Source organism: Bufo bufo, chromosome 7 (genome assembly GCF_905171765.1).
Source record: "Bufo bufo chromosome 7, aBufBuf1.1, whole genome shotgun sequence".
Lineage (NCBI taxonomy): Eukaryota > Metazoa > Chordata > Amphibia > Anura > Bufonidae > Bufo > Bufo bufo.
Genome location: NC_053395.1, coordinates 180,785,821 through 180,811,124, shown reverse-complemented (window position 1 = coordinate 180,811,124; position 25,304 = coordinate 180,785,821). Strand labels below are relative to the sequence as shown.

The 25,304-nt window shown below is 46.5% G+C and overlaps 1 protein-coding gene across 2 annotated transcripts in view; it reads left to right on the top strand.

The window, feature by feature from the left end:
• The window catches only part of AGPS (alkylglycerone phosphate synthase), a 244,162-nt gene that overhangs the window by 36,374 nt on the left and 182,484 nt on the right, over positions 1-25,304 (top strand). Inside the window, exon 1 of one of the 2 annotated variants that reach the window (XM_040440071.1) lies at positions 11,959-12,244. The exons of the other annotated variant lie outside the window; for it this stretch is intronic. Coding sequence (XP_040296005.1) covers positions 12,108-12,244 — 137 coding nt within the window. The 5' untranslated portion in view covers positions 11,959-12,107. Of the gene's footprint in view, positions 1-11,958; positions 12,245-25,304 lie in introns of those variants that run through there. 2 annotated transcript variants of the gene reach the window in all.

The window sequence follows — 25,304 nt, the reverse complement described above, 5'->3', positions numbered from 1 at the left end:
CCTCCTTGCTTAGGGAGGCCACGACCTCCGCCATCACCTTGGTGAATATGCGGGGTGCCGATGATATGCCGAACGGGAGGCACTTGAACTGATAGTGGCAAACTACCGTGAACCTCATATATCTTCTGGAACGGACCTGTATTGGGATATGGAAGTATGCATCGGAGAGGTCTATTGTAGCCATCATAGACCCTCTTTTGATGAGCTTCACCGCTGACTTGACTGTCTCCATCCTGAACTTGTGGTAGGTGATGCGTTTGTTCAGGGGTTTTAAATTTATGATGGTCCGAAAATTGCCATTCGATTTCCGGACCAGGAATAAGGGGGAATAGTGACCCCTCCCCAAATCTCTGGCAGGTACCTTTTCTACTGCCCCCAGGCGTAATAAGTTTCTTACGCCCTCGTATAAGGGAGACTTGAGGCCCCTGGTGAGCTTGGTCAGGACGAACCTCTGCGGAGGAAGGGAATCCAGTTCTATAGTGTAGCCATGTTCTACGATGCCTAATATATACGGATCCGTGATGGTTTGTTCCCAAACCCCCAGAAAGGAGCTGAGCCTTCCTCCGACCGGGATGATGTCATTGTTTTGATGAAGAGGGAGAGGGATCTCCCCTGTTGGGATTAAGGAAAAAAAACTTTTCCTCTGCCACGTCTCGTAAATCCGCGACCCTCGCGGCTCCTCCTATCGGCCCTGGGATCCTGCTGGGGCCTCCGAAAAACTGTCTCCTGGACTTGGATTTGTCCTCTGGAAAGCCCTTCTTACGGTCCGTGGCATTCTCAAGGATCTTGTCCAGGTCGGACCCGAACACGCACTGACCGTGAAAGGGTAGAGATATCAGCCTGTTTTTCGATACGGTGTCGCCCAACCAGGCTTTAAGCCATAGTACCCGTCTGGTGGTATTGGACAGAACCGCCGTGCGGGCAGAAAGCCTAACCGATTCTGCAGCGGCATCGGCAAGGAAGAAAGTAGCCTTCTTCAGGAGAGGAATATTATCCAAGATCTCCTCCCGAGGGGCCTTATTCGCTATATGGTGCTCTAGTTGTTCAAGCCACACTGCGAGTGTACGAGCCACACATGTCGCTGCTACCCCTGGTTTTAGGAGAGCTGCTGTAGCTTCCCAGGTTCTCTTGAGCAGACTCTCGGCTTTCCTATCTAGAGGGTCCTTGAGCTGCGCTGCGTCCTCAAACGGAAGGACCATTCGTTTAGCTACCTTAGCAACGGGAGCATCTACCTTGGGAATGGCCTCCCAGTCGGCACAGTCCGCTTCGTCGAAGGGGTATCGCCTTTTGAGGCTCCGTGGGATAAGGGAACCCTTCTCTGGCTTCTCCCATTCTGCCCGTATCATCTTCTGAATATTGTCCGGGACCGGGAACACCGATTTGTGCCTCTCCCCTAAACCCCCGAAAATCTCCTCCTGGACTGACTTGGACCTCTTAGGGACCTCCATCTTAATAGTAGCCCTGATGGTTCGGATCAATTCTTCTATATCCTCTGGGTTAAAGAGGAATCTCCTGTACTCACTACTTTCCTCCAATTCCTGAGATCTAGCCGAAGTCCCCGCATCTGACAAAACAGAGTCGGCCGAGTCCAGATCACTCCCGGAGTAGTCCAGGCCTCTGGAAGAGGGTGGTCTGCGGCCCTGACCGGGCTGGGGTATAGGGGAGGCAGGGGGGTCCCTAGCGGCCAACGCTGATTGGACCTCCGTTCTGACCAAAGTCTTGATCTCCTCCATGAAGCTAGAGGACTCTGCCCTCACCACGGTAGAGGTGCAGTCCTTACATAGTAACTTGGACCCTGAGGAAGGAAGGCGCTTAGAACAGACGCCGCACTTCCTGGGTCTGGATTTAACGGAGGAGGAAGACTCCTTTTCTCCCTGCAACACCAAGGGAGGAAAGGGTCAACCACTGCAGGGAAAAATGAGCAATAAGAAAGGGTGCCAGCAGGCTACTCACACCGCCCAGAGTGGTAGGGGGCTCAGGACCCGAGCCAGGGGTGGTAGGGGCGCTCATCTTCTCAGCTCCCGTCCACTTGCGTTGCTGTCAGCAGGTAGGGTGACCGTGGAGACCTCAGAGCGGCTAAATCGGCTTTACCTTTTTGAATTTGGCGCCGGCCGCGGCCTCCGTGATGTCCCGAGGCTAGCCACGCCTCCCGGCGTCTGACGTCATCACCTGGCGACTGGAGGGAAGCGCGTCACAGCGTCGCTCCAGCCGCCCTACCTCACTGCTTCAAGCCCGCCTGGGCCGCCGCAGAGGGAACTTCGCCAGGATCACCATGAGTAAAAATCGAAAGTAAAACACTAGGAAACCCAGAAGGGCTCCCAGCACCTCTCTGGCATTCCTTCCTTGACAGGACAGGAAAAAACACTGGCGATGAGGGGTGGGGGTGGGGTTTTTAACCTCTCTGTGTGCTTTTTCCTGTCCTATCAGAGGAAGGCAATCTCAGTTTGTGCTGTCATGGAGACGACTGGGGAATTTAATATTTTTAAAAACCTTGGGGCACATTTATTAAGACCAGAATTTTAGATGCTGGTCTTAATAAGGTCCTGCGCTGGATCCACTGAAGTTATGTAGAGGCGCCCTAGGTGACAATAACAAGCAATCATTAGTATTTCTATTTAGTAATGGAAATTGACCCATTACTCAATATGGAATTCAATATATTCCAATGCAGTGCTGCCATCTACAGGCTTGTATCGGAATATAGCTGTGATAGGCATCAGAGCCTCCAGCAGGCTCTGGCCTATCATTACCAGGCAATACCTTCCCCGATCTCAGTGAGGGGAAGCTGTTAAAGGAGTGGGCCACTCAGATGTCGTGGTCACATTTGACCGCGGCATCAGAGAGGCTAAAGGTATGCAATCAGCGTTTTCGCCGATCACAGACATTAGCCCCGATGTCTGTTGTATGAAACAGCAGAAACCCGGCGGCTATGATGCTCCGTGCGTTCAGCGTGCCATATTTAAAATGACTACTTCCGCCGTACATGTACGGCAGCAGTCGTCAATGGGTTGAAGGGAATCTGTCACCAGTTTTATGACATCCTACCTAAGGGCAACATAAAGTAGTGACAGATCCCCTTGGCAAAATGATAGGTAACTTTCTTTTATTAACCCAGGCATTTTGCTAATATATGAATATTCATTAGCTCCTGGCTTTCTCCGCCCCCTTGCTGCTAATTCAGTGGGAAAATCTGTGTCAGGGGGTGGGGAAACCAGGAGCTCATGAATATCTGGACTGCTCTGGAACTGTAGAACCTAGCAGCACAGAACTGATGACAGATTCCCTTTAAGCTGTCACCACATTCCTGGCATGCATTGCCTTTGACTGATGCCCAGCGTTTTCTCAGCCCTTCCCAGGGATAACTCTACACTATTAAAATAATTGGTTTATTTTACAGAGTTCTTTGTATAATGATGATTGACATGTACATGAAAAAGAAATCATATTTTCTCTGGAACTTTGGCAAGGGAGCAGCCATTGGCCACCACCCAGCTGGGAGCATTTGAAAAGCATTTCTTTATGAAATGTCTCATTTTCATGTGCGCGCATTTCGTTCTAAATACTAAATTGCACGTACAAAGCATTGCTCCGAGCGATATTCAAGAGTAAATATCATATATATATATATATATATATATATATATATATATATATATATATATATATACACACACACATACACAGTGCTGCCCATAATTATTCATACCCCTGGCAAATTTTGACTTAAAGTTACTTTTATTCAACCAGCAAGTAATTTTTTGATGGGAAATGACATAGGTGTCTCCCAAAAGATAATAGGACGATGTACAAAAGGCATTATTGTGGGGAAAAAAAGCATTTCTCAGCTTTTATTTACATTTGAGCAAAAAATACAAGATGTTCCGCACTGTGGAAAATCTCAGAGGACGTGGTCGAAAGCCAAAAGTGACACCTGTGCTGGCCAGGAGGATAGTTAGAGAGGTGAAAAAGAATCCAAGGATCACCACCAAGGCCATCCTGGTGAATCTGGGCTCTGCTGGTGGCAATGTCTCAAGGCAGACAATCCAACGGACACTGCTGGGTTCCATGGATGCAGACCAAGGAGGACGCCACTTCTCCAGATAAGGCCCACAAAAGCTCGCTTGGCCTTTGCAAAAGCTCATCTGGACAAAGAAGAAGACTTCTGGTCTTCTGTGTTATGGTCAGATGAAAAAAATTTTTAATTTTTTGGTCACAATGATGTTTCCTTCATTTGGCGTAAAAAAAGGAGACGCCTTCAACCCAAAGAACACCATCCCCACTGTCAAACATGGTGGTGGGAACCTAATGCTTTGGGGGTGTTTTTCAATGGACCAGGGAACCTAATCACAGTAAATGGCACCATGAAAAAAGAGCAATACATGAGGATTCTCAACGACAACATCAGGCAGTCTGCAGAGAAACTTGGCCTTGGGCACCAGTGGACATTTCAGCATGACAATGACCCAAAACACATAGCAAAAGTGGTGAAGAAATGGTTAGCAGACAGGAACATTAACGTTTTGGAGTGGCCCAGCCAGAGTCCAGACTTGAATCCAATTGAGAATCTGTGGAGGGAGCTAAAGATGAGGGTGATGGCAAGAAGAACCTGAAAGATTTGGAGCTCATTGCTAAAGATGAATGGACAAAAATACCTGTGGAGACATGCAAAAAGCTGGTCTGCAATTATAGGAAGCGTTTGATTGCTGTAATAGCCAATAAAGGTTTTTCTATTGATTATTGAGAAGGGAATGAATAATTTTGGATTGGACACTTTTTGCTCAAATGTAAATAAAAGCTGAGAAATGTTTTTTTCCACAATAATGCCTCTTGTCTGTTGGGAGACACCTATGTCATTTCCCGTAAAAAAAATTACTTGCTAGTTGAATAAAAGTAACTTAGTCAAAATTTGCCAGAGGTATGAATAATTATGGGCAGCACAGTATATGTGTATGTATGTATGTTCCGCGATCACTCAAAAAAGCAACCATCGATTTCAGCGAAACTTAGTATACACATCCCTTGCTACCTGGAAAGAAATCTTGTGGGGGTCATACGCCCCTACACAGCAGCTGCATGGAGTTTGTATGCTCCAACTGTTTTTGCTACACACATATTGCTCTGTAACTCAAAAACTCATTGATCAATTTCTTCTAAACTTGGTACACATATCACTTACTATCTGGGAAAGAAAACTGTGGAGGTAACATGCCGGTACACAATGAGTTTCTGTCTGTCCCGACGTCTGCCTGTTCTTTATGCGCGACCAAACGACTGGACTGATCTTCACTAAATTTGGCACACAGGTACATCAGGTGTCCAGGAAGGTTTTAGACTGGGTCTCAGCTCTCTAGGACATACCATTCCCGAGATATTCCCAGAAAATGACCTGCATTAGTCAATACAAGCCTGCGAGTCTTTCTCTTTATATCCCAACTGCCATACACACGGTCACATGTCCCTTATCAGCTAATAGAAGCTCGCAGGCCCTTAGTCTACACATACACAGTTTTGCTCCTGATCTCCATAACAACCCAGCCATTTTCCTTCGCTCCTGTAGGTCATCTTTAGGCTAGGGCTACCCGGCAACATGTGTCACACAATTAAAAAAATATAACCTTTTTATGCTTTTAACCATTTTTCAATGTATATTTATATACAAAATACAAATACCCAGGAAATTTGTGAAACAAGCAGCATTGCAGATTTATTGCCCCTTCCCTCACTCGCCTGACATCTGGCATCATGAGAGTTGGGAGGTCCACATAAGGATTATGAATTGTGTATACGTTCCTTTTTTTTAGCTTACAGGATGCTTTTCCCCATTTAACATGGAAACTTGGTGCAGAAGAGACTTCTTTCTTTTAAAAGACTTCTTTTAGCTAAGATGGCCGCCATAAAAAGAAATAAAAACAACACAACTTAAAATACTTAGAGGTTCTAAAATAATCAGAACATAACTTTTGGATCTATTAATAAGTATAAATATTTTAAAATGAAAACTCTGAATCTGTCTCATTATGTCTCAATAGGTAAGTCTCCGGGACTTAGCAACCAGGTAGGCTGTTCGGGCAGAGGAACAGGCTGTTGGAGTTCTTTGGATCTGGCCTAGCTGGATATGGTCATTCACCGCCTGTGCCCATTGACTATAATGGGAACCGGCGGGGATCGGGCCTCTCCACAGCATAAATCCCCAGATTCGGCTGGACAATAACTGTTGCGCGCAGAGATTTTTGTCTGGCTGAATCCCAGCATTTATCCTGGTAAGCGGTTGGTTCCCGCCGGATCCCATTATAGTCTACATTGTTCGGTGGGCATGCAGCATTATCCAGCTATTGCTTAGCAATAGAATAGGTCACCAATAACAGATCAACAGAATATGTGTACCTGCTTGACTAATAGGCTAACCAGCCCTGATATATATTCTGTGTGGCCTGAGAAACAGGTTCTGTCTGGTCTTTCTAGTCTGCTGGATCATGTGAAGGAGCTATAATCCAAATCAAAATTGTCTGTCTGTGGACTGTGTTCTGCCTGACTCCCTAGTCTGTCTTTCTGCTATCTGACCTGACCTGTTACCCAAGCCTGTTCGTCTGCCCCTTTCCTGGATTTTGACACAGTGCGCCGGCCCTGTTTCTCCGATTCACATGTACTGTGCCTCCCTGATCTCCGCCTGGTTACATGTGTATTGTCTGATCTCTTGGTGCCACCCTTGCACAAGTGTCTCTGACCCCCATGGGTCAGCTACCAACTATACCAGGACTATTCTAAGAGATAGCGATCCGGTGGCTCCCCTGTAGAGAAGTCGAGATCCCGGAATAGGGGTTAAAGAGTGAAAACCAAGGGACTACCAGGACAACATCTTCAGGAATAGCGCAAAGTAAAACCTGCCCAGTGGTTCCACAACCAGTGTCCGTAACAAACACTGTGCTTGGTATGTTGTACTGCTCGATCCTTTCGAACAGCTGATCTGTGGGAGTGCCGGGAGTCGGACCCTCACTGATCGATACTGTACCCTTTTATAAAAGGTCCAAAGTAATGGTGCAAGTTTAAAGCTGATCGTAGTAGATCCCAAAAAAAAATATCCGGATGCTCAGAAAATATGCAATATTACTTGTTTTTTATAAACATCCCCTAGTAAGGGGCATTGGTTTGTGCTTTGGATATGGATGTCACTTGTTGTTTTTTTTTTTTGCTTCTATTTTTTTTTCCACCTTTTTTTAAATAATTTTTTATAAACCATAATTTCCTCCATAAGGGCTGATGCACATGAACAGGTGTGCCCACGTGCCTGTGCTGTGGATCGCAAGTATTCAATCCGCACTGCAAAAAAACGGACCATCTCTCACGGACCGAAATCTCACAGGAGCGCTCCGTAGCGCTTCCAATCCGTGCCTCCTCTCAGGACCTCGCGAACCCATTCAAGTCAATGGGTCCGCATCCGTGCTATGGAGTGCACATAGCCGATGCTCGTATATTTTGGACCCACTGTTTGCGGGCACCAATATGGGCACGGGCCGCACACGTTCCTGTGCATGAGCCCTAAAGGTCAGAATAAATCTTTGGGAGCCATAATTATTTTAATGTTTTTTGCCACCTCAGTGACGATGACATAGGACTGCTTTCTGGTTGATCAAGTGATCGCGGTGACCACTGGAGAAAAGAACTTCCTTTACAGCTCTTAAAACCTACAACTTTCATAAAATCTGGGGACTGGAAGCATGGACAACACCACTGTATGGTATGCAGGCAAGAGCTCTGGAGAAAGATGAAAATAAAGCTGTAAAAAGGGCATATTAGCAGTCATTAAGGGGTTAAGAGAGAACTGATTTCTTGTGATGTTCATTGAAAAAGCTCCTCATCCAGTTCCTGGACTGGAACGAGCCACGGGAATCTTTCCTGCAAGGAGAAGGTGACACCTGTTGGCAGGTGCTGTATATAGAAATACCGTAACTAGGAGTGTGAGGATCACAACAAACAGCAGAGACTACTGGTGCCTGATCTTAAAGGGGTTGCCCAGCTTTAGGGAGGCAGCCGGACTAAAAGTAACGCATGTCGTAGTTTTAGTCCGGCTGCCTCCCGCCATGCGCTGCCGGTACTCCGCCCCCATTATAGTCAATGGGGACAGAGCGGCAGTCCGGGGGCACACGTGAACTAGCGGCAGGACGGATCCGACAGGCCTTCACTCGCCGGAATAGCCTGCCGGACTCCCCTGCCCCTTAGGGTCCATTCACACACGGACACGCAAAACACGGACACCTGCAATGTGCGATACGCAATTTGCAGACCGCAGATTGCCGACACTATAATAGAAAATGCCTTTTCTGGTCCGCAATTGCGGACAAGAATAGGACGCGTTCTATTTTTTTCAGGAGCGGAATTGTGGATCCCGAAAAAATGGATGCGGATCCCGAAAATGCGGATTTGCATCCGTTCCAGCCCCACTGAAAGTGAATGGGTCCGCAAATTGCGGAACGAATGCGGACCCAAATTACGGACGTGTGAATGGACCCTTAGATTGTACATTTTACGCTGGCGTTGCTGCCGGAAGATGTGCATAATTTATGAGGGGGGACGCAAGCCTCAGCATAAATTAGGCGCATCTTTGGTAGTCCGTGCGCCTGCTGGAAAATCTGCGCGTTTTTGTCGGCAACTTTTACACCTTTTTTCTGGCATAAAATTAGGACACTCCTATGTATCGAATATGGCATAAAAACGCCCGTGCAACGAATATAAAAAATTTGCAAAATAGGGGCCATGTGACAAAGAGTCTTAAAACTATTAGTGAATTACCCCTATTTTCTTCAAAAGAGGCATTTCTTCTGTTTCTGATGGATCAGATCATGGATGTTTTAAGTTGCAGTCAATGGCAGCACACAGTTCCTAGAACTGCGTCTTATGCCCGGTGGATTGGGTTGGATGGCGTGTGGTCCTGGGCTCCCTGCAAGACACAAGCCGCTGCCCCCGCTTTGCATCGTTTTATGTTTTCTTATGGCTTCTATAAGCAACACTTAGGGCTCATTCAGACGGCCGTATGCTATCCGCAAAAATGTGGATCCGTTTTTTTGCGGATTAGATGCTGATCCATTCACTTCTATGGGGCCCTTTTCTATTCCACAGTTCCGCAAAAAAAATGAAACATGTCCTATACTTGTCCGTGAAAATCAGGACATGGCCCCATTGAAGTCTATGGGTCCGCAAAAATACTGAATGCTATCCGTTTTTTTGCAGATCCGTTTTTTTGCGGATCCGCAAAAAAACGGATAGCATTCAGTATTTTTGCAGACAGCATACGGTCGTCTGAATAAGCCCTTAGGCTGAGTTCACACGGGCGAGTATTCCGCGCGGGTGCGATGCAGGAGGTGAACGCATTGCACCCACACTGAATCCAGACCCATTCATTTCTATGGGGCTGTGCACACGAGAGGTGATTTTCACGCATCACTTGTGGGTTGCGTGAAAATCGCAGCATGCTCCTCTTTGTGCGTTTTCCACGTAACGCAGGCCCCATAGAAATGAATGGGGTTGTGTGAAAATTGCAAGCATCCGCAAGCAAGTGCGGATGCGGTGCGATTTTCACGCACGGTTTCACACTTGCGTTCGGGGTTCCGCTTGTGAGCTCCATTTGAAGGGGCTCACAAGCGGCCCCGAACGCATCCGTTCAGCCCCAATGCATTCTGAGTGGATGCGGATCCGCTCAGAATGCCTCAGTCTGGCTCCGCTTGGCCTCCATTCCGCTCAGCAGGCGGACACCCGAACGCAGCTTGCAGCGTTCGGGTGTCCGCCTGGCCGTGCGGAGGCAAACGGATCCTTCCAGACTTACAATGTAAGTCAATGGGGACGGATCTGTTTGAAGTTGACACAATATGGTGCAATTTTCAAACGGATCCGTCCCCCATTGACTTTCAATGCAAAGTCTGGACGGATCCGTCTGACTAACTTTCACACTTAGATTTTTTTGTGAAATATAATGCAGACGGATCCGTCTGCATTATAGGAGCGGATCCGTCTGTGCAGACACCAGGGAAAATAATAGCATTCTGAATACAGAATGCATAGTACAATAGGGCTGGAGGGGATAAAAAAAAATGAAAAAAAATTAAACTCACCTTAGTCCACTTGATCGCGCAGCCCGGCTTCTCTTCTGTCTTCTTCTTTGCTGTGTGCAGGAAAAGGACCTGTGGTGACGTCACTCCAGTCATCACATGATTCATCACCATGGTAAAAGATCATGTGATGGACCATGTGATGACCGGAGTGACGTCACCACAGGTCCTTTTCCTGCACACAGCAAAGAAGAAGACAGAAGAGAAGCCGGGCTGCGCGATCAAGTGGACTAAGGTGAGTTTAATTTTTTTTCATTTTTTTTTAACCCCTCCAGCCCTATTGTACTATGCATTCTGTATTCAGAATGCTATTATTTTCCCTTATAACCATGTTATAAGGGAAAGTAATAATGATCGGGTCCCCATCCCGATCGTCTCCTAGCAACCGTGCGTGAAAATCGCATCGCATCCGCACTTGCTTGCGGATGCTAGCGATTTTCACGCAACCCCATTCACTTCTATGGGGCCTGCGTTGCGTGAAAAATGCAGAATATAGAGCATGCTGCAATTTTCACGCAACGCACAAGTGATGTGTGAAAATCACCGCTCGTGTGCACAGCCCCATGGAAATGAATGTGCTGGTGCAATGCGTTCAACTCACGCATCGCATCCGCGCGGAATACTCGCCCGTGTGAAAGGGGCCTAATAGTGACCAATAAAACAATTTTGTTAATTTTTTTTTTTGCAGAACCTAAAGAAAGATAAAAAACGACATATTCGGTATCGCAGTAATCGTACTGACAGAATAAGGCCTCATGCACACGACCGTTGTGGTGTTCCGTAAAAATGGGGTTCTGTTGTTCCGTGATCCGTTTTTGTTTCTGTGTGTCTTCCTTTATTTTTGGAGGCTCACCAGACATAAAGGAAGGTAAAAAAAAGTCAGACAGGTTTGCCATGCAAACGATAGGAATAAAACGGACGTGGACGCGGATGACAATCTTGGGTGCCTCCATGTTTTTTAGCGGTCCCATTGACTTGAATGGGTCTGCGAACCGTTTTCCGCGGACAAGAATAGGACAGGTTATATTTTTTTGACGGACTGGAACCACGGATCACGGACGCGAATGGCAAACCGTGCACTATCCGCATTTTCAACGGCTCCATAGAAATGAATGGGTCCGCATCTGAAATGCTAAAATCAGCAGAACAGACGCGGAAGCAAATAACGGTCGTGTGCATGAGGCCTAAAGGTAACAGGTTCATGTCACACTCTGAACGCAGCAAAGTAACAAGGAGGGTTGCTGCTTTTCTTCCATCCCTTCATGAAAGAGTTAATAAAAGCTAATTAAAAAAATATATATCTATAGGGCAAGACAGTGCGCCCGAAATATAGAGCCTTAGGGCTCATGCACGCGACCGTATGTCATTTACGGTCCATAAAATACAGATCAGCAAAAAAGAAAACGGGATTACATCCGTGTGACTTCCGTGTTGCATATGTTTTTTGCCGGGTCCATTGTAACAGTGCCTGTCCTTGTCTGAAAAACGGACAAGAATAAGACGTTATATTTTTTTGTGGAAATATGAACGCGGAGTCATTTCCGTTTTTTTCCCCAGCCCCATTGAAATGAACGGTTGTGCATACGGACTTGTAAAAAAAACAAAAAAAAAACGGAATGGAAACGGAAGAAAAATACCTTCGTGAGCATGAGCCCTAACCCACAAAAAACAAGTACGTCCTCAGGAAAAAAAAAAAACGCACGGCTGTTCGATGTCAGGAGATTCTCCGCCTCCTACCCCGGAGACCGTTCTCACTGCGCCGCTACATCCGTTATCATGGACCGTTTCCCCCACACCCTTAGTGTCAAAACGGGGAACGCCCGGCTATAGATCACGTGACGCGTCGCCCCGCCCCCTCCTAGCAGGTGAACCAGGAAGCGAGGAGCGGGAGACGGCGGCGTTCTGCGGTTGCTTAGTAACGGCCTTCGCGCGGTCTGATGGGAAGCCACACAGTACCCACGCTGTGACCTCTCCCCTAGGCCCCCCTCCTTCGTACAACACGGAAGCATGGCGACCGCCCAGGGATCCCCGGTGTCCGCTTGCTCGCAGCGCAGGCTGAGGATCATCTCCGGACACTTACAGGCCGCAGCCCTGACTCCCAACCAGTGCAAGGCCCCGGTAGCTCCTTCCATCCCTAAGAAGCGGTAGGTGTGGCGGGCACAGCAGGTGGGTGTGCGGGAGGAGGGCAGGGAGCGGTCTGTGGATGTGACAGGAGAGGTGGCGGCATGCTGGGCAGTGACACCTGTGTAGTAGTCTCCTGGCAGGTGGGGGGCCCCAGGGTGCAGACCACCATTGCTGTATGGACCCTGGGGCTCTGCTGGAGGGGGTCCCTCTTCCCTCACAGGGGCGCAGGTTGGGAATCAGAATTTCCGCACCAAGATCCCCATGTGTTACCTGCGGATTTATTGGCGGATTTGATGCGGTTTATCCCCAGATCTCAAAATCCGTGTGGCCATCTCCGGCGACGGCATGGAGCCGCTGTGCGCCTCCGTCCATTTCAAGGGGCGCTCGACAAGGCCCCTGGTCCCAGCAGTAGGACCCCCCACCAATCTAATAGTTGTCCCCTGTCCTCCTTTTTGTAATAGGAATACCCCCAAGGGGCCTAGGCCAACACCTACAGGTCGGACCCATATTGTTAGCCCTCCTCGTGCCGGTCGTAAAGTCAGGTGGGTGACGGTCTCCCGACATTGGCCAAACCCAGACTTGTCCTTCAGACGGTCAGATAGAGAAGCGCGAGTCGTCACTCCACGGGACACGTTTCCAGAATCCTGCGGTGACGCGCTTCACACCGCTCCATCCGACACTTGGCACTGGGCATGGTGATGTAAGGCTGGCATGCCGCTGTTCAGCCTGGGCAACCCATGCCACGAAGCTCCTGGCACAGCACAGACTTTGTGCTGAAGTTTAGGTCTCTGCGCTTATGGAGTCAGCGGAGCGTTGGGGACTTGTCGGCGCTCGGTCGCCCCCGCTCTGTGACTTCGCGAGGTCTCCGCTTTGCGGCTGACTTGCTGTGGTACCCAAGCGCCTGTGGTACCTGATGGTGGCGTCTCTAGGAGGGAAGCCATTTTCAGGAACTGAATAGAACGGACGCATCCAATTACAGGACCGCGCTGGAAATCAATCGGCTCTTTAGAACGAGCCATTCTTTTATCCACTGCATGGTTGGGGGCTGGATTTTATACACCTGTGGCGATGGGACTGAATGAAGCGCTTGAGGAGCGTCCCAATACTGCTCTCCATGTTGTGGGATTACACATGGGTGTGACCTGACAGGGTAATGGCTAGGAATGTAGGGTACGGCCGCGCGGTCGGGTTACCTCAAGCAGTTTTGGAAACCAAAATCATGAATGGATCATAAAAGGAGAGAAAGTCTACATAGGACTTCTTTTTTTTTTTTTTTTTTTTTTTTTTAAATTCAGTCCTGGTTTTGGCCTCCAAAACTGCATTAGGAAACCTAGCCTTATTTTGTAATTTATTTATATTTTTATCTTTTTCGCTTGGCATGAAATAAAATCTGACCGTCCGTCCGTCACTTTGACTTGTGATCGCGCTGAATGCATCTGTTATGGATGTGGTGCATTTTTCATGGTAAATAACGGGCGGATTGTGCTGAGCGCACGCTTCGTAGGACATCTTTCTGCAGAACAATCAGATTCATACATGCAGAGGTGGAACAATCCGGGTATTATGTTCATACTGCCCGAGCGGCTCCCGTCCTGTGCCATCCTCGCCAGTGTGAAGCCGTGGCACCCTCATATTGTACTGGAGGTACAGTGATGATTCCTGCTGGTCCTACATGAGCAAAAAATGCTCACTTTTCCAGGATTTTCCAGCTGCTCACCCCTTTGCATTGCCGAGGAAAGCTGCTGTCGGCTACACACGAATGGCCGTAAGGGCTCATGCACAACCACCGGATGTATTTTGTGGTCCGCAAAAAATACAGATTAGCTCTGTGTACAGCTAGCCCCTAATAGAACAGTCCTATCCTTGTTCGTAATGCGAACGGTAATAGGACGTGTTTGTTTTTTGTTTTTTTTTTCAGAAGAGACATGCGGACATACAGAATGCACACAGAGTAACTTCCGTTTTTTTTGCGACTCATTGAAATGAAGGTTCGCAAAATGCATAAGGTTCGCAAAAAAAAAAGAAAAAAGGAACGGAGACAGAAAGAAAATCTGCTTGTGCATGAGGTTTAATAGTCTCATTTCTGTGTCATTATTATGTCAGTTGAAGGGGTTTTCCAAGACTTTTAGGGCTCATGCACACGACCGTTGGATGTTTTGTGGTCCTCGAATTGCGGATCCACAAAATGCAAATAGCAGCCGTGTGCATTCCGTATTTTGCGTAACGGAACAGCTGACCCCTAAAAGAACAGTCCTATCCTTGTCTGTAATGCGGACAATAATAGGACATTTGCGGAATGGCTCTGCGACATATGGAAACGCAGTCATTGTCATTTGCATTTTTTTGTGGACCCATTGAAGTGAATAGTTTGGCATATGGACCACAAAAAAAATGGTTCATGTGCATGAGCCCTTATACTGATGACCTATCCTTTGGTCGCTACAGCGAGCGCCGGTGCTTTGTCAAACAGCTGACCCCCACTGATCAGATACTGATGACCTGTCCAGGTCATAGGTCATCAGTATAAAAGTCTCAGAAAACCCCTTCAATCCTGACCCGACTCCGAGTCTAATGACACACGGCACGATTCCCTATAACAGTATCCGTTCGGGTCATTGGTGGGCAGTCTGTAATTTATGGGTTTAATACGAACACGAAACGTGGAGGCGTTACACCCTTTGACTGTGACTTGACTCAAAAAATTTGTAGTAATCATTTTCTGGTTTGAAAAAACGTGACGAATACGAATGAAGTGTGTCCTCCTGGCCGCTGTGGCGTCGCTATATGTTGGTCCATCTTTTGGCTGTCACCAGTTGGGGGCGTGTCCTTGTACTGTCTGACACTGGCAGCACTGATTGGATAGTGTCAGACTGTGCAGGGTCACACCCCCAACTGGTGACACCCATCTGAACCTTCACTGCAAACTGCTAGTGTTTCATTCATAACTTCTAGCAGGAATAATAAAGGAACGGCACAACATAGTCATTAGAACGGATGCTCCAGAATTATCACATGGAGGAGAGGTGACGGGTCCTCTTTAATTTGGATTTTTTTTTTGTGAAAATCTCTTCAGCTCACCAATCATAAGCAGATTTTCTTTATTACAGGTGGTTATCAGTGCGATGGGTTGTTATCGCCAGCGCCTATCAGTTATTGCTCGCTGCTGTGGTTGTAAAATGTGATTGATTGTTTTTTGTGACTGATGGCGAATACGTTGTTTGCTGTTTGTCACTGGTGCTGGGATAGGACAGTGTCCGTCCGTAAAATCCCTCTGTGCGATGAATCGGGGACAGACCTGTAAGTGATTCTTATCATGTGAGACGCCCCCCACCATTCTGCTTTATAGAAGGCCGACTGATCACTGGTGAAGTAGAATCCGCTCTATGGTGTTTTATAAGGGAAAACTTTTTTGCTTTACATTTTTATTTTTTTATTTCATACTTTTTGCTAATTCTGTTTTACTACTGTTAGGCTACATGCACACGACCGTTCTGTTTTTTGCGGTCCGCAAACCGTGGATCCGCAAAACACGGATGGCGTCCGTGTGCGTTCCACAATTTGCGGAATGGCACGGACAGCCTTTAATATAACTTGCCTATTCTTGTCCGCAAAGCGCGGACAAGAATAGGATATGTTATATTTTTTTTTGCGGTGCCACGGAACGGAGCAACGGATGCGGACAGCACACGGATTGCTGTCCGCATCTTTTGCGGCCCCATTAAAGTGAATGGGTCTGCTTCTGAATGGGTCTGCTTCTGAATGGGTCTGCAATGGGTGAATGGGTCTGCATCCGAGCCGCCAAAACTGCGGCTCGGATGCGGACCAAAACAACGGCCGTGTGCATGAGGCCTTAGGCTGGTGGTACTTTTTATAGTTAAACGGTTCTCTCACTTCAGCAGATGGCATTTATCATGTAACGAAAGTTACTACAAGGCACTTACTAATGTATTGTGATTGTCCATATTGCCTCCTTTGCTGGCTGGATTCATTTTTCCATCACATTATTTATACACGGCTTGTATTCAGGGGTTTTGGCCACCGCTGCAGCGCAGATACTAGAGGGACCAACGCTTTTTCCTATAGTGTGCAAGCGTGACCACCACTGATGGATTGCAGGGTGGTCGTAACCATGGAAATGATCAGTGTATAATGTGATTGGAAAATGAATCAAGCCAGCAAAGGAGGCAGTATGAATAATAACAATACATTAAGAAGTGACTTGCTCTACGTAATAAATGCCATTTACTGAAGTGAGACCACCCCTTTAAGGTTTCCAGTAATGTATATAGATGAGCTATCCTCAGGATAGGTCTCAGCAATGCGGACACATGTGAACATGGGACCAACACATGTAACAAGAGCACATGTAACAGGTCAGCCAGTGTCATGGGTACAAAACTGCTGACAGATGCCCTTTAAGTTTCCCTGAACTCTGGGAATACTTTTGATAGGTTATAGCAACATATAAAAAGTGTTGGTCAATGGGGGTCTGAATACTGAGACCCCCCCCCCCTTCCCGAGGGTCTCAGCCCCTGGACCGCCAACAGTCAAAAAAGTTTTTGATATGTTGTCGTTACATATTAAACATTTTCCTTAAGTATGGCGGCTCTTTAATGCTTCTTTTTAGTTTTTATCACTTTCTGATCTGTTTTTTTAAAAGAACGTTTCTCTCTGGAAACCCCTAAAATTGTGATTTACTGCAATTTCCTGGAGCTTTACGTGATGTAATCGTAGTAAACAGCAGGTTTCCTGACGGCTTCATTGTGCCTTGCCGCCAAAATCTCCAAAGTGCCACGAGTCCAGCAATCTGCGCGGGTGACGGCCTTCACGTTGTCATTGGCCGTTTGTGTCCAGCTGCAGGTATAGCCGAGTAGTGCGCCTATGGCGTCTGGAGTCGGGGTGCCGCCGCAGCCTTCTGGGTTTTTGATGCCGTTTTTGAAGACAAAACGAGGAGTAGATTCAAAATGGAGAAGTCGTATCTCTCCTTAAAGGGGTATTCCGGTTGTCTGCAGTTATCCCCTATCCTGTGGATACCTATTAGATCGGTGGGGGTCCTACCTCTGGAACTCCCACCGATCATGAGAACGGGGGCCCCGGACACCCTGCAGCCCCCCTGAAATGAACACAGCGCCTGGTCGCTCATGCATGTGCCCGCCCTGTAACAGGTCAGCCAGTGTCATAGGCACAAAACTGCTGACAGATGCCCTTTTAATTATATTATTAAGCTCTGTAAAAAGTTTCATGGGTTCTTCCGAATGATCGTACAGGAGGCCTCTCTCATTGAATGGGATGAGCTGTTGTACTGGGCTTCTACAGGTATAAAGCTCTGTTCTGATTGGTTCATACCACGGAGATCAGCCCCCTTCAAACATTGATAGCCGATCCTAAGGATAGGGCCCCTCCACCATTACGATACTACAGGTGACCATGCATCGCGTGCCCTGCTGATTTGCATTCTGGGTAGTATTGTGCAGTAATCTGACGTGGGGGGAGTTGGCTCTTCCATAGCATTAGAGGAGCTCAGGGGTCTGTCTGTCATCAGGCTGGATGGCTATTTCCAGTATGACCAGCTGCGCTGTCCTCCAGTATCGGTACGTGAAGCATTTACCGGGTGACTCAACTTCTAAATATTGTCTGTAGAAATAACCCCGGATTATCATCGGGCGTGCTGGAGCTCCGGCTGTTTGCCGCTGATCTTTACTTTCACTAGGGTCCACATACACATGAATTTGGGAAGGGCGTTTTTTTTTTTTTTTTACTTGAAGAAAAACTTCAGAAAATGTTTTTTTTTTTTTAATATATATATATATATATATATATATATATATATATATATATATATATATATATTTTTTTTTGGTATATTAAAATTTATTTTTTTTTGCTGCAGTTTTTCTGTTTATTATTATGTTTTCTAAATGGCTGTGTGAATTATTATTATTATTATTATTATTTATTATTATTATATTTTTTCTGGCTTTTTTCCCCTCCCTATAGTGAATGAGATGTAAAAACGCCAGAGCTACCGCGTGCTGCTCTTTTTGAAAAGGAGGCAGCAGAACAAAACACCTCCTAAGGCCTCTTGCACGCGAACGTTGTGCATCCATTCCGTGCACTGGGGACCGCAATTTGCACGGGCGGCGGCTGGGGCGCATCGGGACCCATTCAACTTGAATGGGTCCGTGATCCGTCCGCACTGCAAAAAAAATAGGACAAGTTCTATTTTTTTTGCGGTGCAAAGGCACGGACAGAAACAGGTTCCAATCCGTGCTTATGTTCCGCATCTCCGTGATTGCGGACCCATTCAAGTGATTGGGTCCGCGTCCGTGATACGGAGTGCACACAGGCTGGTGCCCGTGTATTGCGGACCCACCTTATGCAGGCCGCAATATGGCCGCGGTCACACAACATTCGTGTGCAAGAGGCCTAATGAACAACACCACCAGTAGTGTTTCGTATATCCCCTAGGCCTGTGATGGCTGGCCTCCGGCACTCCAGCTGTTAAAACTACAACCTCCAAGATGTACACTTGCTAGGCTGTTCTCAGAATTCCACAGAAATGAATGGAGCATGCTGGGAGTCGTAGTTTCACCACCGCTGGAGTCCCGGAGGTTAGCCATCACTGCCCTAGACCTTCAGCTGACATCTGCAGCTAGTGTTTTTGCAGCAAAAGTACAGAAGAACCGCCACTACAAACACGAAATGCGCCTTCACGCACGCTGTGGATTTTGTTGCAGAATTTTCTGCGACTGAAACTCATTTCCATTCATTTGAATAGGACGGCAAGCACTTGGAGTTCTGCCTCGTTCAGATGAATGGAACTGATTTTCAGTTGTGGAAAATTCTGCAACAATATCCACAGCGCGTGAAGGCGATCTCATGCCTCATCCGCATTTTCTGCAGACCGCACACGTACCCAATGATTTGATTGTTTGTTCACACATCCGATTTTTTTTTTTTTTTACTGCCCCGTGGCTCAGTAATAAAATAAAATTACGGAGACATGCACTACTTTAGTCCGTGATGTGGTACAAACCCGCACTCCGTGAAAATCATGGACATAACACAGATGGCATCCATGTTGCTTCCGTTTTTCACTAAAGACTGATAGGAGATGCTTTGGAAATGTAATTTTCAGCTCGGCAGCGTCTGTGGATTATGGATGACACGCGGAGGGTAAAAACTGACACACAGACTAAATACGGATCCTTCACGGATGAAACAGACGCTTTTTTTTTCCACTGACATCAAACTGACACAGAAATGCGGGCGAGGCCTCAGTGTTCGGTCAGTGATTGTGAGCTAAAACCAGGTGCAGCTCTGAACACAGAGCAGGTGCAGATCTGATGTCTGTGGAGGCTCCGGTCCTGGGGTTGGCTCTCAATCACTGACCAAACACTGGGGGTCGTTTACAAATGCTGGCTTTTTATACTGGTCTTTGATTCCCCCCCTTCCACTGCGGGAGGGTTTGCCTAATTTATGACGAGGCGCGTCCATGTGCCTGGAGTAGAAACTATTCCAGGCCCTATTACACTGACAGATAATCGCTAAGATCATCGATAACAAGCGTTTGTAGGAATATAAATGTATAAAATACAAGTTTTGCAGAATCTTTTCCCATAAAACTAGATTCCGATCTGCTCAGCTCCTCCTGCTCTATAACAGGCTGCCTGCAGATTATTTTACATTTTCATGGTGACAGGTTCCCTTTAAGGGGATTTTCCGGTTTCTAGATATTGATGACCTCCGCATAGGTCACCAGTGTCTCTGTCCACTGTGTAGTGGCCGTGCCGGGGTCCTGCATCTCTGACATTACAGGAGATAGATCCTCGGTCGTACAGTTTAGGCGACTTTCACACTTGCGTTGTTGTTGTTTTCCGGTATTGAGGATCTCAATACCGGAAAAAAAAAGTTTTCCTTTTTAGTCATCATGCATTCTGAATAGAAAGAGACCCGTTCAGGATGTCTTTCGTTCCGGCAGCATTCCGTTTTGTGACCGGACACTGCAAGCTGCTGTTTTGTGTCCGTTCATAAAAACGGATCCGGCTCTGAAAGCAATGTATCCGTCACTAATTGATTTTCAATGTATTCAATGACTGATACTCCCCCCCCGTTTTGATCTCGCACAACCGCATCCTAACGGAACGCATGCATCCTGATGTGCAAAATCAAAACTGATCTTTTTAATTCCGATATTGAGATCCTCTGCCGGCTCTCAATACTGGAATTAGGCATCATGCACACGACCGTTTTTTTTCTGGTCCACATCCGAGCCACAGTTTTTGCAGCTCGGGTGCGGACCCAGTCACTTCAATGCGGCCGCAAAAGATGCGGACAGCACTCTGTGTGCTGTCCGCATCCGTTGCTCCGTTCCGAGGCCCCGCAAAAAAAAATATAGCATGTCCTATTCTTGTCCGTTTTGCGGACAAGAATAAACATGTCTACAATAGGCCGCCTGTTCCGTTCCGCAAATTGCAGAAGGCACACGGGCGGCTTCCATTTTTTGCGGGTCCGCGGTTTGCGGACCGCAAAAAACGGCACAGTCGTGTGCATGAGGCCTTAACAACACAAGTGTGAAAGTAGCCTTATGTGATTATCGGCAGCACATCTCATGTGTCAGGGACTTTCTAAAACTGGAGGTCTTTGCAGATATTGCAGTGACACCTCTGACCGCCACGCACTGGTATCCAATTGTATTTATGTGACAATAAAAGCAAAAAGAAGTTGCAACTTATCAGTGAGTGCCGACTGTCTTTTTTCTGACCTCTGACTTGGTGTCAGCCCTGATGCACCTTTTGGCAAAACCTTAGGGCTTATTCAGACGGCCATTTCAATGGGGCCGCAAAAGATGCCAATAGCACAACGTGTGCTGTCCGCATCCGTGGTTTCTGTTCCACTCCGCGAAAAAGATAGAGCTTGTCCCAAGAATAGGCATCTTCTATTATGGTTGCAGACATTTGCGGTCCGCAAATTGGAGAACGCACACAGCCGGCATCCATGTTTTGCGGATCCGCAAATTGTGGATCCACAAAGCACTGCGGCCATCTGAATGGGCCCTTCAGTCTAAGGCCTCTTGCACACGACCGTATGGCTTTTTCAGTATTTTGCGGTCCGCAAAAAATACGGATGACGTCTGTTTGCATAACGGAACAGCTGGCCCCTGATAGAACAGTGCTATCCTTGTCCGTTATGTGGACAATAATAGAATGTCCTATCTTTGAACGGAAATACGGAAACGGAAGGCATACGGCATTTTTTTTGCAGATCCATTGAAATGAATGGTTCCGTATACGGAACTCAAAAAACGGAACGTAAACGGGGGAAAAAAAAAGGTTTGTGTGCAAGAGGCCTAATATTTATGGTAGATAAGGCTACTTTCACACTGGCGTTTCTGGATCCGCTTGTGAGATCCGTTTCAGGGCTCTCACAAGCGGCCCAAAACGGATCAGTTTAGCCCCAATGCATTCTGAATGGATGCGGATCCGTTCAGAATGCATCAGTTTGCCTCCGTTCAGCCTCCATTCCGCTCTGGAGGCGGACACCAAAACGATGCAGAGCCAAACGGATCCGTCCTGACTTACAATGTAAGTCAATGGGGACGGATCCGTTTTCACTGACACAATATGGTGCAACGTATCCGCCTCCCATTGACTTTCAATGTAAGTCAAAATGGATCCGTTTGCATTATCATTTTTTTTTTTTTTTGTTCATGGTAATGCAAACGGATCCGTTCTGAACGGATACCATCGTTTGCATTTATAGGTGCGGATCCGTCTCTACAGATACCAGACGGATCCGCACCTAACGCAGGTGTGAAAGTAGCCTAAGTTGTTGCTTTATTTGTTTGCAGAGTAGTAAGTGTCCTGCAGCGTTACCTGTGGTGCCTCTGTTTTAGGGCTCATGCCCACGGCTGTGTGCCAGCTGGGCCTGTGCTTGCGGTCCGCAATGCATGGGCACGACCGTGGGGCAGCCTCATGTGGTTTGCGGATCCATTCACTTGAATTGGGTCCGCGATCCGCATCCGATGGTCTGCACCGCAAAAAAGTAGTGCATGCAGTACTTTTTTGTGGTGTGGAGGCATGGCCGTGGGGTTCCGATCCGTGCCTCTGTTCCACATCTCTGTGATTGCGGACCCGTTGAAGTGAATGGGTCCGCGATCCGTGGTGCGCGGTGCACACGGCCGATGCTCGTGTATTGCAGACTCCCTGTATGTGGGCCGCAATATGGCCACCGCCGAGTAACTGCCGTGTGCATGAGCCCTTACTGTAGTGTCTATATTGGTATTTCCACTAATGCGATTGTGGCCTACAGTGTAGATATTTAAGAAGTTAGTATACTCTCCAAATGGTTATAATATAAAAAAATAAAAGTTCTGTATGCAAAGTTCCCACTGTCCCCATGCTGCATTCTGTTATATTGGATTCCCACGGCAATGTCCACCATAGCTTGCGGCCAGCAGTGGTCACGCATGCACATATTTCTTGTCGCCATCCTACGTGTCGGGCAAGAGAGAGGGGCTGGCAAGGGGGTGCACAGAGTGGCTCAGTGCACTTAAAGGGTATCTGTTGCATGTGCATAAAAAAAAAAGAAGCAGCCCTTTTCCCATAATAAAGAAAAACAGACATATTAGATATCGCTGTGGACTGGCTCTAGGAAAATATAATCTGATCCACCATGTCAGATAAACTCCCCAAAAAAAAAATATTCAATTTTTTTTTTGGTCACCTTGCCTCACAAAAAGTGTAATACTAAGCAATCAGAGTTGTATGTACCCCAAAATGGTACCAATCAAACCTTCGCATTATCTTGCGAAAAACAAGCCCCTACATAAGACAATTGCCCGAAAAAGAAGAAAAATATATGGCTTTCAGAAAACGGCAACACAAAAACAAGATTTGTTTTCTTTTCAAAAATGCTTTTGCTGTGTAAAACTTAACCAAAATAAAAATAGTCATATTAGGTATTGCTATGTCCGTAACAACCTGCTCTACAAAAACGCCACATGATCTACCGCCTCAAGTGACCATTAAAAATATAGAAACTAAAATAAAAACTATTCCAAAACAGCCATTTTTAGTGACCTTGTCCCAAAAAGTGTAATATTGAATGTTGGAAAAAAAAATAGTACCAATAAAAATGTCAATTCTTCATGCAAAAAAGTGAGCTCCTACACAAGACGATCAGCAGAAAAATAAAAAGGATGGCTTTAAGAAAATGGAGACTTAAAACTTTTTTTTAAAAAATTGCTTTATTAGTAGGAATGAGCGAATCGACTTCGGATTAAACATCCGAAGTCTATTCGCATAAAACTTCGTTCTAATACTGTATGGAGCAAATGAGCCGAAGTTATTGCTTCACGAAGTATCTTGAAACCGAACCAGAGTTCAGATTTTTTTTTTTTTTTACAGTACAAATTAATTTCTGAAGTTATTATGCAAAGTCTTGCAAGACTTCGCGAAGCAATAACTTTGGCTCTTCGGAGCCAATACATTCTAATACAGTCAGCTCCTGCTCCGTACAGTATTAGAACGAAGTTTTATGCGAATCGACTTAGAATGTTTCATCTGAAGTCGGTTCGCTCATCCCTGTTTATTATGTAACACGGCAAAAAAATGTAAATAGACATATTTGGTATCATTGCATCTGTAACAACCTGCTCTGTAAAAATTACGCATGGTCTATCCTGTCAGCTGAATACTGTAAAAAAAATAATAATAAATACTGTGCTAGAACAGCCATTTTTGGTTACCTTGCCTCACAAAAAGGATAATATTGAGTGATTAAAAACCATATGTACCCCAAATAGTACTAATAAAACTGTCTCCTTAGGCCTCATGCACATGGCCGTTGTCGGCCGGTGCCTGTATTGCGGCCCTTAAACAGCAGGTCCACAATATACGGAAACTGGCCGTTTGCGCACCGCATCTCAGATGCGGACCCATTCACTTGAATGAATCCGCAATCCGGAAGATACAGTGCGGAACGGAGGAATGGAACCCCACAGAAGCACTACTTTTTTGCGGTGCGGATCGCGGACCCCTTTCAAGTGAATGGGTCAGCGTCCGCATATGGCGGGCAAATGGTCGGTTCCACCTCCCCCTGAGGAAGCACAACGCAAATCACTTGTTGGGGTTGTTATGAGGCGCCATACTGGGTCTGTATCACTCGTGTGTGTGCGGTTTTGTATATCAGTTTGGATGTATGTCCTGCTTGCTGCGTCATTTCTGACCACGTATTTGGTGCCTCATCTGTGGTGCGTGCCCAATACCTTTTTATATTTGTTTTTTTTTAATCGTGCCTCATAACAAAGTATCTTAATTTTTACAATTATATATATATATATATATATGTAGAGTGCGTTCTTGATCGGTGCCGCTAGTTTGATGTCTGCATCTGCATTGTTTCCAATGGGCCCTATGTTTATGGGTGTTCTTGTGGAACACCTAAAAGGTTAGCAAAGTTTGTAAAATCATTTTTGAATAACCTGAGGAGCGTAGTTTCTAAAATGGGGTCATTTATGGGGGGGATTTCCACTACGTAAGGCTACATTCACATCTGCGCTTTTGCTGTCCGATTTTGAGATCCGTCACAGGATCTCAAAACCACAGCAAAACGCTTCCATCATCATAATACAACCGGCGGCGTCCATTCTGAACGGATCCGGTTGTATTATATCGAAAATAAAGAAACTGGATCTGGCACTAAAACCATTGCAAGTCCATGGGCACCGGATCCGTTTTTTTGCATGTCCATTCTTCAGCTTTCCATTCCGCACACAAAAACGCAGTTTGCAGCGGTTTTGTGTCCGGCATGGAAACGCAACAAACTGGAACTGAATGCATTCTGGTAAGATTGGAAACAAAACTGTAGCGTTGTGCAGCAGTTTTAAGAGCCTGTGCCGGATCTCGGAACCGGAGAGCACAATGCAGATGTCAAAGTAGCCTAAAAAAAGGTTTTTTTTTTTTTTTTTGTTTGTTTTTTGTGCTACTACAGTTAGGCCAGTAGAAGCAAATCTGATGACCCCGGCCGCCCCTATCTGCTGTCCAGCAGTGTGGATCCAGGTTTGACAGGTAGTTGAGA